Source organism: Orcinus orca, chromosome 1 (genome assembly GCF_937001465.1).
Source record: "Orcinus orca chromosome 1, mOrcOrc1.1, whole genome shotgun sequence".
Classification (NCBI taxonomy): Eukaryota; Metazoa; Chordata; class Mammalia; order Artiodactyla; family Delphinidae; genus Orcinus; species Orcinus orca.
The window spans coordinates 195,791,659-195,804,386 of record NC_064559.1 but is presented as its reverse complement, the minus strand read 5'-3'; the positions used below and the strand labels follow the sequence as shown (position 1 = coordinate 195,804,386).

The following is a 12,728-nucleotide window of genomic DNA, read 5'->3' as shown; positions in this document are numbered from 1 at the left end:
GCCATGGCTCACGGGCCTAGCAGCTCCGCGGAATGTGGGATCTTCCCGGACCGGGGCACGAACCCGTGTCCCCTGCATCGGCAGGCGGACTCTCAACCACTGTGCCACCAGGGAAGCCCTGAACCAGTTTTAAAGCACCTCTGAAGTATCTTGGTTCGTGATCTCTCAGTATACAACATGAGTTTTTCATTACTAAATATGTAAAGTGCCTGGTTGATACAGATAATTCACAGTGATAATTTGGATTCTACTTTTAAGAAACTCACTTCTGGGTGATCTAAATGTCAGTAGTGTTTATCTTAGTTTAGATTCTTTTGTTACTGGTATTTTTTGTCTTGTTATCATATAGGGCAGTGGTTCTCAAACTTCACTGTGCATTAGAATTTCATAGGAAGTGTTGCGCTCTGATCTATTAGATTTGGGGTGAGGGCCCAGGAATCTGAATTGTTAACAGACTCATTTCAGGTAATTCTGACTCTGGTTGTCCAAAGTGATAGTTTTGGAATTGCTGATGTAGAGGGTGAATTCAAGCCTAACAGGAAAAAGAGATTATAAAAAATATTATCAATAACAATGTGAACATTAATAAACAGAAACCTCATTTAAGATGGAGTCAGGTGACCAGAAGGGGGAGCTCTCACACCCTACCACTAGACTTTAGTTGTAGACCTGAGAAGTACCTTTGTATCTCCAATAGGGAGAAGGTAAAATAACTGGCTGTTTTATTGTTTTAGGTTAACAACTGTCACATTTTCAGTAGTTTGCATGTAGGCAGTGATAATTAATAAACTAAAAAAGCATTTAATTTGGTGTTTAAAGATAGTGATAGGGTCTATTCCAATACCTAAATTATATTGTTAACACCTGTTAAGTAGCTTGGTTTTAGGGACTGCTCTGTAAATACAGGGAAATGCAGGAAATACAGGACAAAAATAATACGGGAGTCTTCAAGTGAAGAAGGAATACTTGGGTGGATTTCTTGTTTTTTGTGTCTTTAGCTAAATAGCAGCAAATATATTCAGTTCATTTTAGCCTATGTTTTTGGAGCACCTACTTTGTGCAAAGTGTGAGAAGTTTTGATTAGGTAATAGTCCACCAAAGAGAGAAGAAAGTGCAGTGCAAGTTTTGATCCTCTGGACGAAAATAGGTATGGTGGGATTGACTTAACTGGCACAGTTGGTAGAGGAATTCATGTATATTGAGTATGTGCTAGGAGCCAGGTCCTTTTATATTACTTAGTCTTTATAACTTTGCAAGGTGTTGGTGTAAATTATAATTAGTTTGTTTTACAAATGAGAAAATTGAGGCAAAAAGAGATTAAGAAACTTGCGTAGGTCACTAGTAAGTGCTGAGCAGAGGTTAAAACCCAGGGTTTTCCTGACTTCAGAGTTAGGAAAATTATTATTGTTATGTATTTAGTTTCTGTAGTTCGGAAAGTCTTCCCAGCTTTACTAAGCAGGACATGCAAAAAGGGCCTGATTGGCTTGGGGGCTGTTTCTCCTGCTGAGAAAAGATCCAGACTTCTGAAAGTTCTCAAAGTAGTAATGTTAGTGATCTTGCCAAACTGTTTGCGGACCACATTTCTCTCACAAGAGTTCTAGTCACCCATTATCTTTCATTGGAAAAGCTTAAAGATCTTCCTCAGAAAGTTTGGCATTTAGTTGTAGTGATTTTGCTCTTAAGAATGCAGAGAGGTTTTGGGACTTCCTTGGCGGCCCAGTGGTTAAGACTTTGCCTTCCAATGCAAGGGGTGCAGGTTCGATCCCTGGTCAGAGAGCTAAGATCCCACATGCCTCATGATCAAAAAACCAAAACATAAAACAGAACAATATTGTGACATTCAATACAGCTTGTGATAGTTGTGACTTAACCATGTGGCAGTCATATTCATGTCTTTAATTATGGAAACTTTTTGTTTTCAATTTCTTCTTCCTTATTTCCTAGAGAATTTTAATGAAACTTGCAGGAAATGGTAGCTCTTCCTTCACTAGAAGTTTCAAGTTTATAAATGGCCTGATGATTTTGTATTTGCTAGGTAGTATGGGTTACAAGTCTTAAAAGTGAATACCATAGGTAGACTGAAGATAAGGATCTTCATATTTAGGGATGACAATTGATTTTAACCATAGTTAAAATTTAATAATAGCATTTATTTTATGTGTTTTTAAGACAAAGTCTCAAAAGTGGTCAAGTTTACTGTAAAGTTACTTGATAAATCCAAATATTATTATAATTTTATTGATTCTAAGACTTTTTCTCTTAACATTTAACACCTCTAAATTTAGGATGTATTTTAAAAATTGTTGTCTTCTTAGCATCCGTGAAATATAGTAATTAGGATTCAGTTCTGCTGCTGTAACAGAGAAGTCCAAAATAATAGGGGCTTAATGAAAGAGAAGTTTCTTTCTCATGTAAAAGTCTTGGAAGGCAATACAGGGCTGGCCCTTCCTATTGTGTTACTCATCCTTAGCATGTAATTTCTGTCTTCTGGTTCAGTGTGACTGCTTCAGCTTCCATTATCATGTCTGCATTCCAGCCTAAAGGCCGGGATAGGAGAAACTATTCCCCTTGTTTTTAAGGCTAGTCTTGAAAATTGCATCCATCGCTTCCATTCCCATTTGCCAGAACTTGGTCACATCTAGCTGCAAAAGAATTTAGGAAATGTAGTCTTTACTAAGAGCCATATGCTTCAGTAAAATTCTGTTACTAAAGAAGAGAGGAAGAATTGGAAGACCGCTAGCAGTGTCTGCCACAGTGATCAAACCTTACTTTCTGTCCAGTGCTTATGATTAAACTCTGTAAAAAAAAATTGCCCCATAATAATGGTCATGAGAAATAGAAGATACAGGAACTGAACTTGAAACTGATTTTTAGGCACCTGGAAAATATTCTGTAGGATGATCAGAACTCTCTCTGCTTAGCTTTCTTTTCTTTACTCTGAATTGGAAAGAAATTTTACAGAAGACCTTGTTTCTTAGTAGAATATTATCCTGTTTTTCAGAGGTGGACTGAGGAACCATGAGAAGACAGCTATTCCTGTTTTCTCTTCTTTTATTAAGTAAAAGACATTCTTCTAGAATAATTCTCTAGAACTAATTTAGTGCTTGGTTTAGTGTGATTATTTTGATAGGTAATTTGATTTAGTTTAGGGATTAAGATCCTTAACCTAGTATGAGTACTCCTCTAGTGCATTACAGGGAAAATGTAGTCAAGATGATTTTGATGAGGAACAGGAGAATGTGTATTTCCTGTAGGTTACTCACTTGTATATACAGAGATTTTTTTTCTTTTTTTTTTGAAATTAATTTTTGGCTGCATTGGGTCTTTGTTGCTGCACGTGGGCTTTCTCTAGTTGTGGCGAGCGGGGGCTACTCTTCGTTGCGGTGCGCAGGCTTCTCATTGTGGTGGCTTCTCTTGTTGCGGAGCACAGGCTCTAGGTGTGCAGGGCTTCAGTAGTTGTGGCACATGGGCTCAGTAGTTGTGGCTCGTGGGCTCTAGAGTGCAGGCTTCGTAGTTGTGGCGCATGGCCTTAGTTGCTCCGCTGCATGTAGGATCTTCCCGGACCAGGGCTTGAACCTGTGTCCCCTGCATTGACAGGTGGATTCTTAACCACTGTTCCACCAAGGAAGCCCTGATACAGAGATGTTAACAGACTTATAAGTCATGATTAAGAGTTGTGAAGGTTACTGTACGATCATATAGGTCTGGCATCCAATCCACAGTTAGATGGTTCTGTGACATTTTTATGTTTAATAAGGTGGCAGCTTTAGCTAACAAGAAATTGTAATCCCTCAGAATTATAATTGAAAAAGGATTTTATCTTAAAATATAGGTATAGAGGGTGTGGTGTTTCTTCTTTATTCTTCCAGAAAAACTGTTATAATTTTTCATTGACTCTAAGATGTCATATATCCCAATTTCGTAGATGTCAAAATGTGGGGGAAAATGGCTGGTAACAAGGGTAAGGAACCTTCGGTAAAGATATGTTCTGATTTTAGAAATGTTTAAGTGTAAAAACAAGCATTCAGAATTGAAATGTAGTAAATCCTTGGCACATTTGTAATCAATAGCTTCTTAGAATGGAGGACTACAGTAAGAGAAGCTAAAGTAATTGTATCTGTTTGTAAGTTAGAATGCTTTAGAGTGATCTGACTTTTTCATTATAAAAATCTAGGTTTTGACCTCTTCATGCCATGAATATTGAATTAGTAACTAGGCAACTTGGCGCTAAAAGAGCTACTGAGACCAGGGATCACCCTGATCTTTGTCCCGTCCCTCATGTTGCTCATCTATTACAGACGGGAGGTGGTGGTGCTCTGCTGCTTATTGGTTATAGCCTGAGTAACTATAGCTCTAAAGTTGGGTAAATGGACCATTCATTGAAGCAGTGGTCTTTGTATTGCAGTCTAGTACACATATACCTGTACACACACATGTGTGGGCATGTACAACTGAAGGAAAAGTTGCACAAATTAACTTGACACACTATGTGGGATTCATTTTCAAATAGCCTCTTCTCTTTCATTATAAAAAGACATGCTGCTCTTTATGCTACTTTTGATTTTTTAAAAAACACTTATGTCGAAAACAACCGGGCTTCCCTGGTGGCGCAGTGGTTGAGAATCTGCCTGCCAATGCAGGGGACACGGGTTCGAGCCCTGGTCTGGGAAGATCCCACATGCCGCGGAGCATCTAGGCCCGTGAGCCACAACTACTGAGCCTGTGAGTCTGGAGCCTGTGCTCCGCAACGTGATAGTGAGAGGCCCGCACACCGCGATGAAGAGTGGCCCTCACTTGCCCCAAATGGAGAAAGCCCTCACACAGAAACGAAGACCCAACACAGCCAAAAATAAATAAATAAATAAATAAATTAAAAAAAGAAAAAAGAAAACAGCCAAGGATCAGAAACTTAGAAAATTGACTCTTATTTGCAAGTCACTATTTCTCTTTTTAGGTTCTTTTAGCCCTAGTAGTTGGGTTGCTGGTTCTGTTATTGCTCTGAATGAGAGAGCCTGTTGCTAATTGAAGGAAAAAAACACATGTATAAGTACAAATAATTAACAGAAATATCTTTAATCCTTTTGTAGGTCATCATCAAATTTGAAATATTTAAAGTGGATACAAAACTGTTTCAGCAATGCAGACAATTAAGTGCGTTGTTGTGGGCGATGGTGCCGTTGGTAAAACATGTCTCCTGATATCCTACACAACAAACAAATTTCCTTCTGAGTATGTACCGACTGTAAGTATAAAGCTTCCATCTATTAGTGAAATATATTATAATTTGATATCCTTTTGAAAACTTTATGTACTGAAATTTTTCTGTTGTCTGCCTTTGTTTCCTGTTTTTAAAGATCTTGACTTATCATGGGTAAATTATATACACTTTAAAATTAAACAGCTGAAAAATCAGTGGAAAGTCAGAAGGGGTGATACAAGGGTTTGCAAGAAGTGCTGGGAGGCAAAACTCCAATAGACAAGATTCTAAAGAGTGGTGGTCTCAGTCTGGAGAAGTATGCCCTACATTTTGGAAAGAGGTGATTTTTTTTGATATCTTGGCCAATGATTAATCAGTGCTTGGAGATCTTCTGGGATGATTTTGGGGGTCTTGTAACTTCAGGGAAAGTAGTATGTGTCTCCACTTATTCTCCTTAGGGAATAGAAGGAAAGCTTATGGAGCTGTTGTCCTAGCAGTAATGGAGCTCCAGACTGGTTTTTAGAGGCACAGAAGACCTGTTTTTCTTATGAGTACATCAACAGAAGAAGCCTTTGGGGATTCTCTCCCACAAATGCTTTTTATCAGCTCCTTGGAAGAGTAGAGGGAAAATGGGAATAACAAAGATACTGAAGTGAGAGAGACAGTTATTTAGAGTAACACTCATTGTGAATGTGTTTGGGGATCCAGTGTTTGTCCCAGGTTGGTTGACCAATCCAGTGGTGTAATTATATTAAACATAGATGTCTATTCTGTGGTGAGAGAGGAGCTAGGGTTGGCCTGGCCTGGCAATAACCACCTCTGTGAAGTGAGCTCTTTTAGGGGTGGGTTATGAAGCACCTATGTATGATTAATATGGAACTAGTATTGTTTGGAAGTAAAAAGGAAGAAAATGTATCATTACTTTAGGTTAATCTTCAGAGATGAGAGCATTTTTAAGAGGGTGACAGGTTAAAGGCTTGGTAATTATGTTAAATTGTAATTGAAAGTCTATAATGTCCCAGGGCATATAAAGTGATTGAGATAGGCCCAGGCTTTTGGAAGAAAAATTAGGTTTCTTTGAGGGGGAGAAATCATATTTTTAAATATGAAATCGTATTTTTGAGTTGGCCCATTTGGGGACATTCATAAGTGAAAGAAGTTCTGAGGTTGAAAGGGACTTTTAGGGGACTTTTAGAGATACATCGATTTTGTAGGTCTTGAGTGAGGGCAACTGTCAGATTATTTGTGTTTCAGTCTCCATTTAAAGTTGTTTTCTTGTAAACATGGTTTCTGAGTCTAGGCTTTCTATTTAAGGAGGGCTTATGGGTGTTTTATGTATGTGTTTGTATGTGGATCTCTGGAAGAGGGTTAGGTATGACTTAAGAAAATAACCTGAATGGTTTGAGAGCTTAACCACATTCTTTACACTTCCTTGTTCTTGTTATCAGGAACTGACTTTCCCTTAACTACCACCTCCCCCAAAGCCCTTGCTTCCAATCCACTCTTGCTTACATTTAAACAAACTCCCAACAACCCACTAAAACATGAACCAGAAAATTAGTGTTAAACAGAGCTGATCTTAAAATGTAACATCCTTCTCCTGGTTGCAAAGCCTTGCTTTTCAATTGTAAATTAATTCAGGAGTCCATGAATTAGTGTTGGGTCTTTTTTCATTTAGCACTGTTAGCTCCCATTTTCACAAATAACTTAGTACAACCAATATTAGTATATACTAAGTTTGTTAATGGGTTTTACAGTCTGTTTACAAATAGTATACCCTATTCACTATCCTTAAGTGTACATAAACACACACACCCCCCTACCTATATACTATCCTTAAGTATACCCAATTCAAAGAAGATATCTTAGGTCATGTGATTTGTACCCAATAACATGAGTTTTATTCATGAAGTCCCAACAAATAATCTGCCAGCCGTTTCTTAGACACTTTCCTTGAGTACCTTGAGGGAACCTACATTTCTCTCTAATGGGAATGTTTGCAACAAGGCTGCTCCTGTCTTCAACCCTGAAAGGAAAAAGATTATCATGGATCTAGGAGATTTTAATACTAGATTAAAAGGAAATGGTCTATGAAGAAATAATTTCTTAGAAATCAGGTTGAAAATTGAGGTAAACTTTAAACTACTGTCTCAGAAGTTTCAGACTTGAATAGGATCATCTTGTATAGTCAGGGGACTCTGCTCCTGTGACACCTCTAAGCCTTCTGTGGATTTTTATCCAAGCTGCTGGGGTAGAGCAGACATCCCAGAATACATCTCCTGCCACTTTTTTCAAGAACTATTAGGTCATGCAAGGGCTTAGTTGGCAAGGTTGGTCATATAAGAAAGATGGACTAAGAGATGGTTGAGTCTTGGGAAAGAAACATTGTCTTAGCTTAAGAGTTGTCCTGTCCTGTTTTGACCATCCCCTTGCACACTAACAATGTCATATTTTTATGTTTTAGGTTTTTGACAACTATGCAGTCACAGTTATGATTGGTGGAGAGCCTTATACTCTTGGACTTTTTGATACTGCAGGTGAAAACTTGATGTCTTTTACAATGTTTTGGTCTGTAACTATAACACTTGGTGGTTGTCTTTTTTTGGACATTTGGGAAACTAGAATATTAGCAAACCATTTGCCTTTTGTTAATAGCAGGATTGAATATTATGATGGTCGATGCTTGACCAAGAAGCAGTCCCAGACCTGGAATAGCAAATAGGCATTTGGGGTAACCTGGATGGATGGTGTGGAAGGAGATAAAATAGGATGAGAGCAGAGTACCTTAGACAGGCTGTACTATCATTCTGATATTTGAAGACTTACTTAATATATGTGTCTGCATATTATATGTACAGATAGCTTCTTATATTATACTATAACTTGTTATTTTATACTATATTTGAAAATATTTTGAGGGCAAACCAATAATCTAGCTCACAGTATTGACATTTGTGGTCAACTTTTCAGATTTAAGGAACAGATTTCTTTCTTCCTTAAGTATTCCCAATTTCTCAGTGTTTTTTCCTTGTTTTAACAGTAGCTGCACATCTTCATTTCTGACTTTTCTCTGTTGTCTCTGTTGTCATCAGCTCAGTTAGGCAAAGGAAAAATTCAGAAAGGTATCCTTTTGGTATGTAGGAATCCTAACTTTTTCACTTTTTATGAGTTACCCTCTCATTGTCTGTCAGCTGACATATTGCTCTTATGGAGTGTATCATACTGCCCACTTTAAGGAACTGTCTAGATTCAATTGGGAGGGTGAAATGGAGAGACAATAGTAAACAGTTAAGTTTAGAGACCAGTGGCTTTCTTTATTTTTTTTGATAAAGTTATTTATTTTTATTTTGGGCTGCGTTGGATCTTCATTGCTGCGCGCGGGCTTTCTCTAGTTGCGGCGAGCAAAGGCTACTCTTTGTTGCAGTGCACAGGCTTCTCATTGCGGTGGCTTCTCTTGTTGTGGAGCATGGGCTCTAGGCATGCAGGCTCAGTAGTTGCGGCGCACGGGCTTAGTTGCTCCGCGGCATGTGGGATCTTCCCGGGCCAGGGCTCGAACCTGTGTCCCCTGCATTGGCAGGCGGATTCTTAACCACTGTGCCACCAGGGAAGCCCCAGAGATCAGTGGCTTTCTAATGGTGTTTTAGGCCTTTAAAGTTTTTATGAATTAAAAATTAGGGGTAATGGTATATTAGAGGAAACTTGGAAGATAGACAAAATGAGATAATGACCTACATTTCGTGGTAGGTGAGGGATTTTTTGTGTTTCTGTGTGCCCTTGGAGGCAATCTATATACAGAGAGAAGACAATTTATGGCTACTTGGGGTTGAAAATTAATTTAAAATTTTATTTTCAAATTTCAAAGCTTATTTTTATAAACCTTTATGGTTTAATCAGTGTTTAATTTTTTAGCTTTACTGAAGTATAATACAATAGAATTCACTCATTTTAAGTGTTCAGTTTATTTTTGCTGACCATATAGTTGTGTAACCTCCGCCATAATCAATATACATCATCCTAAAGAGTTTCCTTTTGCCCTTTATAGTCAGTCCCTTCCCTTGACCTGGCCCTAGGCAACCACATATCTGCTTTCTGTCACTATGATTTTGCTTTTCTAGAATTTCATATCAGTGGAACCATACAGTCTGTAGCCTTTTGTGTTTTACTTCTTTCACTTAGCAAATTTGTTTGAGATTCGTCTATGTTATGTGTATCAGTAGTTTGTTTCTTTTTATTGTTGAGTTGTATTCCAGTCAATGAATATAGCACAGTTTGTTTTATCCATTTACGAGTTACTGGTTGTTTGGGTTCTAATTTTAAGCTGTGATGGATAATGGTGCTATGAACATTTGTATGCAGGTCTTTGTACAGTGTTAGTTTGGGAGTGGGTAAGCCTTTAAGTTTAGTTGCACACTTATTAAATCTTTTATTAAAACAGTCGGTTTTGACAGATTGTTCTCAAGGTGGCCTAGGGTCCTTTGATTAATATTGGTTTATTTAATTTGGATTGGTCAGACTTTAATCCCAGTCAGCCTCATTTACAACTGTTAAATTTCTTCTAGCACTTTAGATTGCATTTATAAACTTAATGTATTTACTTTTCTGTTTTGAGCAATTCAGTTTGCTTGACCTGACAAGTGAAACATTTCCAAGTTTTTACATATGTAACTTTAATAAACCTGATAATTTATGATTTTCTGTATTTGTTTTAATTTATCTTAAACAGTATTATTTACAACTTTCATAAAATTCTTAACATTTTCAACAAAAAACCTCAAGATCAGTTACTCAATTACACAGTTTAAATTGGAATCAGAAAACTAATCTATTGTGTTCTTTAACATGGTGATAGTTTTTTAAAAAATAAATAAATTTATTTATTTATTTTTGGCTGCGTTGGGTCTTCGTTGCTGCGTGCAGGCTCTCTCTAGTTGCGGCGAGTGGGGGCTACTCTTCGTTGCGGTGCGCGGGCTTCTCATTGCAGTGGCTTCTCTTATTGTGGAGCATGGGCTCTAGGCAAGCAGGCTTCAGTAGTAGTGGCACGCAGGCTCAGTAGTTGTGGCTCATGGGCTCTAGAGCACAGGCTCAGTAGTTGTGGCACATGGCCTTAGCTGCTCCGCGACATGTGGAATCTTCCTGGACCAGGGCTCAAACCCATGTCCCTTGCATTGACAGGCGGATTCTTAACCATTGTGCCACCAGCAAAGTCCCATGGTGATTGTTTTAAATACTATAGACACTGAGTGTTAAATAAGAATAGGTTATTCCTAAATGTAACTGAAAATTAACAATAATAATGTTGATTTATTTCATCTCTATATTAGATTCTGAATCTTTCTAGGGGTTAAAGGCCATTCACTAAGGAAATTATTTTACTCTACCAGGCAAATTGGGGAGTTTTCACCTCAACTGGTTAAGGTCGCTATAAGCCAGAGATCTTTTTTGACAGGCACTGGAGACCTGGGACTGTAGGCATCCAGATTGAGTCTCCTATCTTTGACATACCTACAAGGAGACTCTGTGTCTTTCTCCAACGGCCTTAATCTCAGAGTCCTGGTTCAAGTCATGCCATTAACTCAATTTTCTTTCTGCTAAAGCTTTCATCCCCACTGAGATAGCCTCTGACTTCCTTTAACTGTTTGGTTACTTTTAACCTGTTGATTGTGTTATTTTATTTTGAATTCTTTAATTTATTCTTTTTTAAAACCTTTTTAAAATTGAAGTATAATTAATTTACAGTGTTGTGTTAATATCAGGTGTACTGCAAAGTGATTCAGTTTTTTATATATATATATATATAATATATATATATATATATATATATGTTTTTCTTTTTCAGATTCTTTTCCATTATAGGTTATTACAAGATATTGAATATAGTCGTTTTGAATGCTTTTTATACTATTCCTGTCTTTGGCTGAAACTCTTGTAGATATATTAAAATAATATCACTTAAGACCAGAGATAGGACTCTCCCTCTGTTTCATAGCTTTATTTCTGCCCCTGTGGTCACAACACCAAATTCTGTTTTGTTTTTTTTTAATATTTTAAAATTTATTTGGCTGCGCTGGGTCTTAGTTGTGACTCGCGGGGTCTTTTTAGTTGAGACATGCGAACTCTTAGTTGCAGCACGTGGGATCTAGTTCCCTGACCAGGGATCAAACCTGGGCCCCCTGCATTGGGAGCACAGAGTCTTAGCCTCTGGACCACCAGGGAAGTCCCCCAAATTCTTGTTTAATGAGTTTCCACAGTTATTTATTTATTTTTTTCATATGTTTTACTATTGTGTATATAGTTCTATACTTAAATTTTTTCACAATATGTTTATCATAGGCTCTTTTTCATATTGAATAATTCCAATTCCACCACCAATTCCTTTCTATGTCAAAATTAAAAATATTATTCTTTATTATAGAGATTACAGGTTTTGCTTATTACAGGAAAATCAAAATACAGATAAGCTAAAGGAGAAAATGAAAAAGCATCTATATCCAGAGACAATCACATCTTAGTGTATGTCCTAAACAGAGCTCTTCCTATACATTCATTGTATTTATACATAGGAAAAAAAAGGATATTCTTCTCTCTGTACCTGACTTTATCTCTTAAAAGAAAAGCATGGTGATACCTCTCAGTGTTGTACTTGTGTGTCATAGTCTTCATGGTTCCACAGTAGTCCGTTGTGTGGCAGTTCACACCACAATTTGTTTAACTTCTTTTGTTAATATAGGGGTCTGTTTGCAGTTTTCTTTCATATTATGATCTTTACTACAGAAACATTTTAGTATTTGGACACACATTCTTTTTTGTCACTTTTTGTCTTGATTTAACTTCAGGCTTACAGAAAAGTTGCTAATACAAAGAACTCCTTACCAGATTCACCAATTCTTAACCTTTGTGACATTCTCCAGCTCTATATGCATATTGCTTTTATTTCTACGCCATTTGAGAGTTAGGTTGCATACATCATGGCCTTTTGTTCCTTAATGCTTCACTGTATATTTCTTAAGAGCAAGGATATTCTCTTATAGTGCACTTACCAAATTTAGGAAATTTGACATTATATATAACATTTTAAACTTTAACCTGTAGTCAACTCTCTAATTTTGTCAATTGTCCTAATATTGTCCCTTAGAGCAATTTTTCTTGTATAGGTTCTGACCTAGGATCGCACATTGCATGTAGTTGTCGCTCTCTTTGGTTAGTATCCTTTAGTATGGAACCTCAGCCTTTTATGGTATTGGCATTTTTTTAAGCAAACAGGCCACTTATTTTACAGAATGTTTCTCAGTTTGAGGTTGTCCATTTCCTCATGAGTAGATTCAGGATATTGCATATTTGGTTAGAATACCAGATCAGTAATGTTACGTCCATCTCAGGGTATCACCTTTTGGTAAAAGTAATTCTGATCACTTGATTAAGGTGTTGTCCAGTTTTCCTACTATATGTTTAGAATTTTTCCTTTTATAATTAATAATTAATTGTGAGGAGATACATTAAAATGGTGTAAATATTCTGTTGTCATTAAATAGCA

The 12,728-nt window shown here is 37.2% G+C and overlaps 1 protein-coding gene across 3 annotated transcripts in view; it reads left to right on the top strand.

The window, feature by feature from the left end:
- CDC42 (cell division cycle 42) overlaps positions 1–12,728 on the top strand; it is a 41,481-nt gene that overhangs the window by 17,079 nt on the left and 11,674 nt on the right. For all 3 annotated transcript variants that reach the window (XM_004272509.3, XM_033433217.2, XM_004272510.3), the window contains exons 2-3: positions 5,088–5,242; positions 7,662–7,734. In XM_004272509.3, coding sequence (XP_004272557.1) covers positions 5,138–5,242; positions 7,662–7,734 — 178 coding nt within the window. In that variant the 5' untranslated portion in view covers positions 5,088–5,137. The remainder of the gene's footprint in view (positions 1–5,087; positions 5,243–7,661; positions 7,735–12,728) is intronic.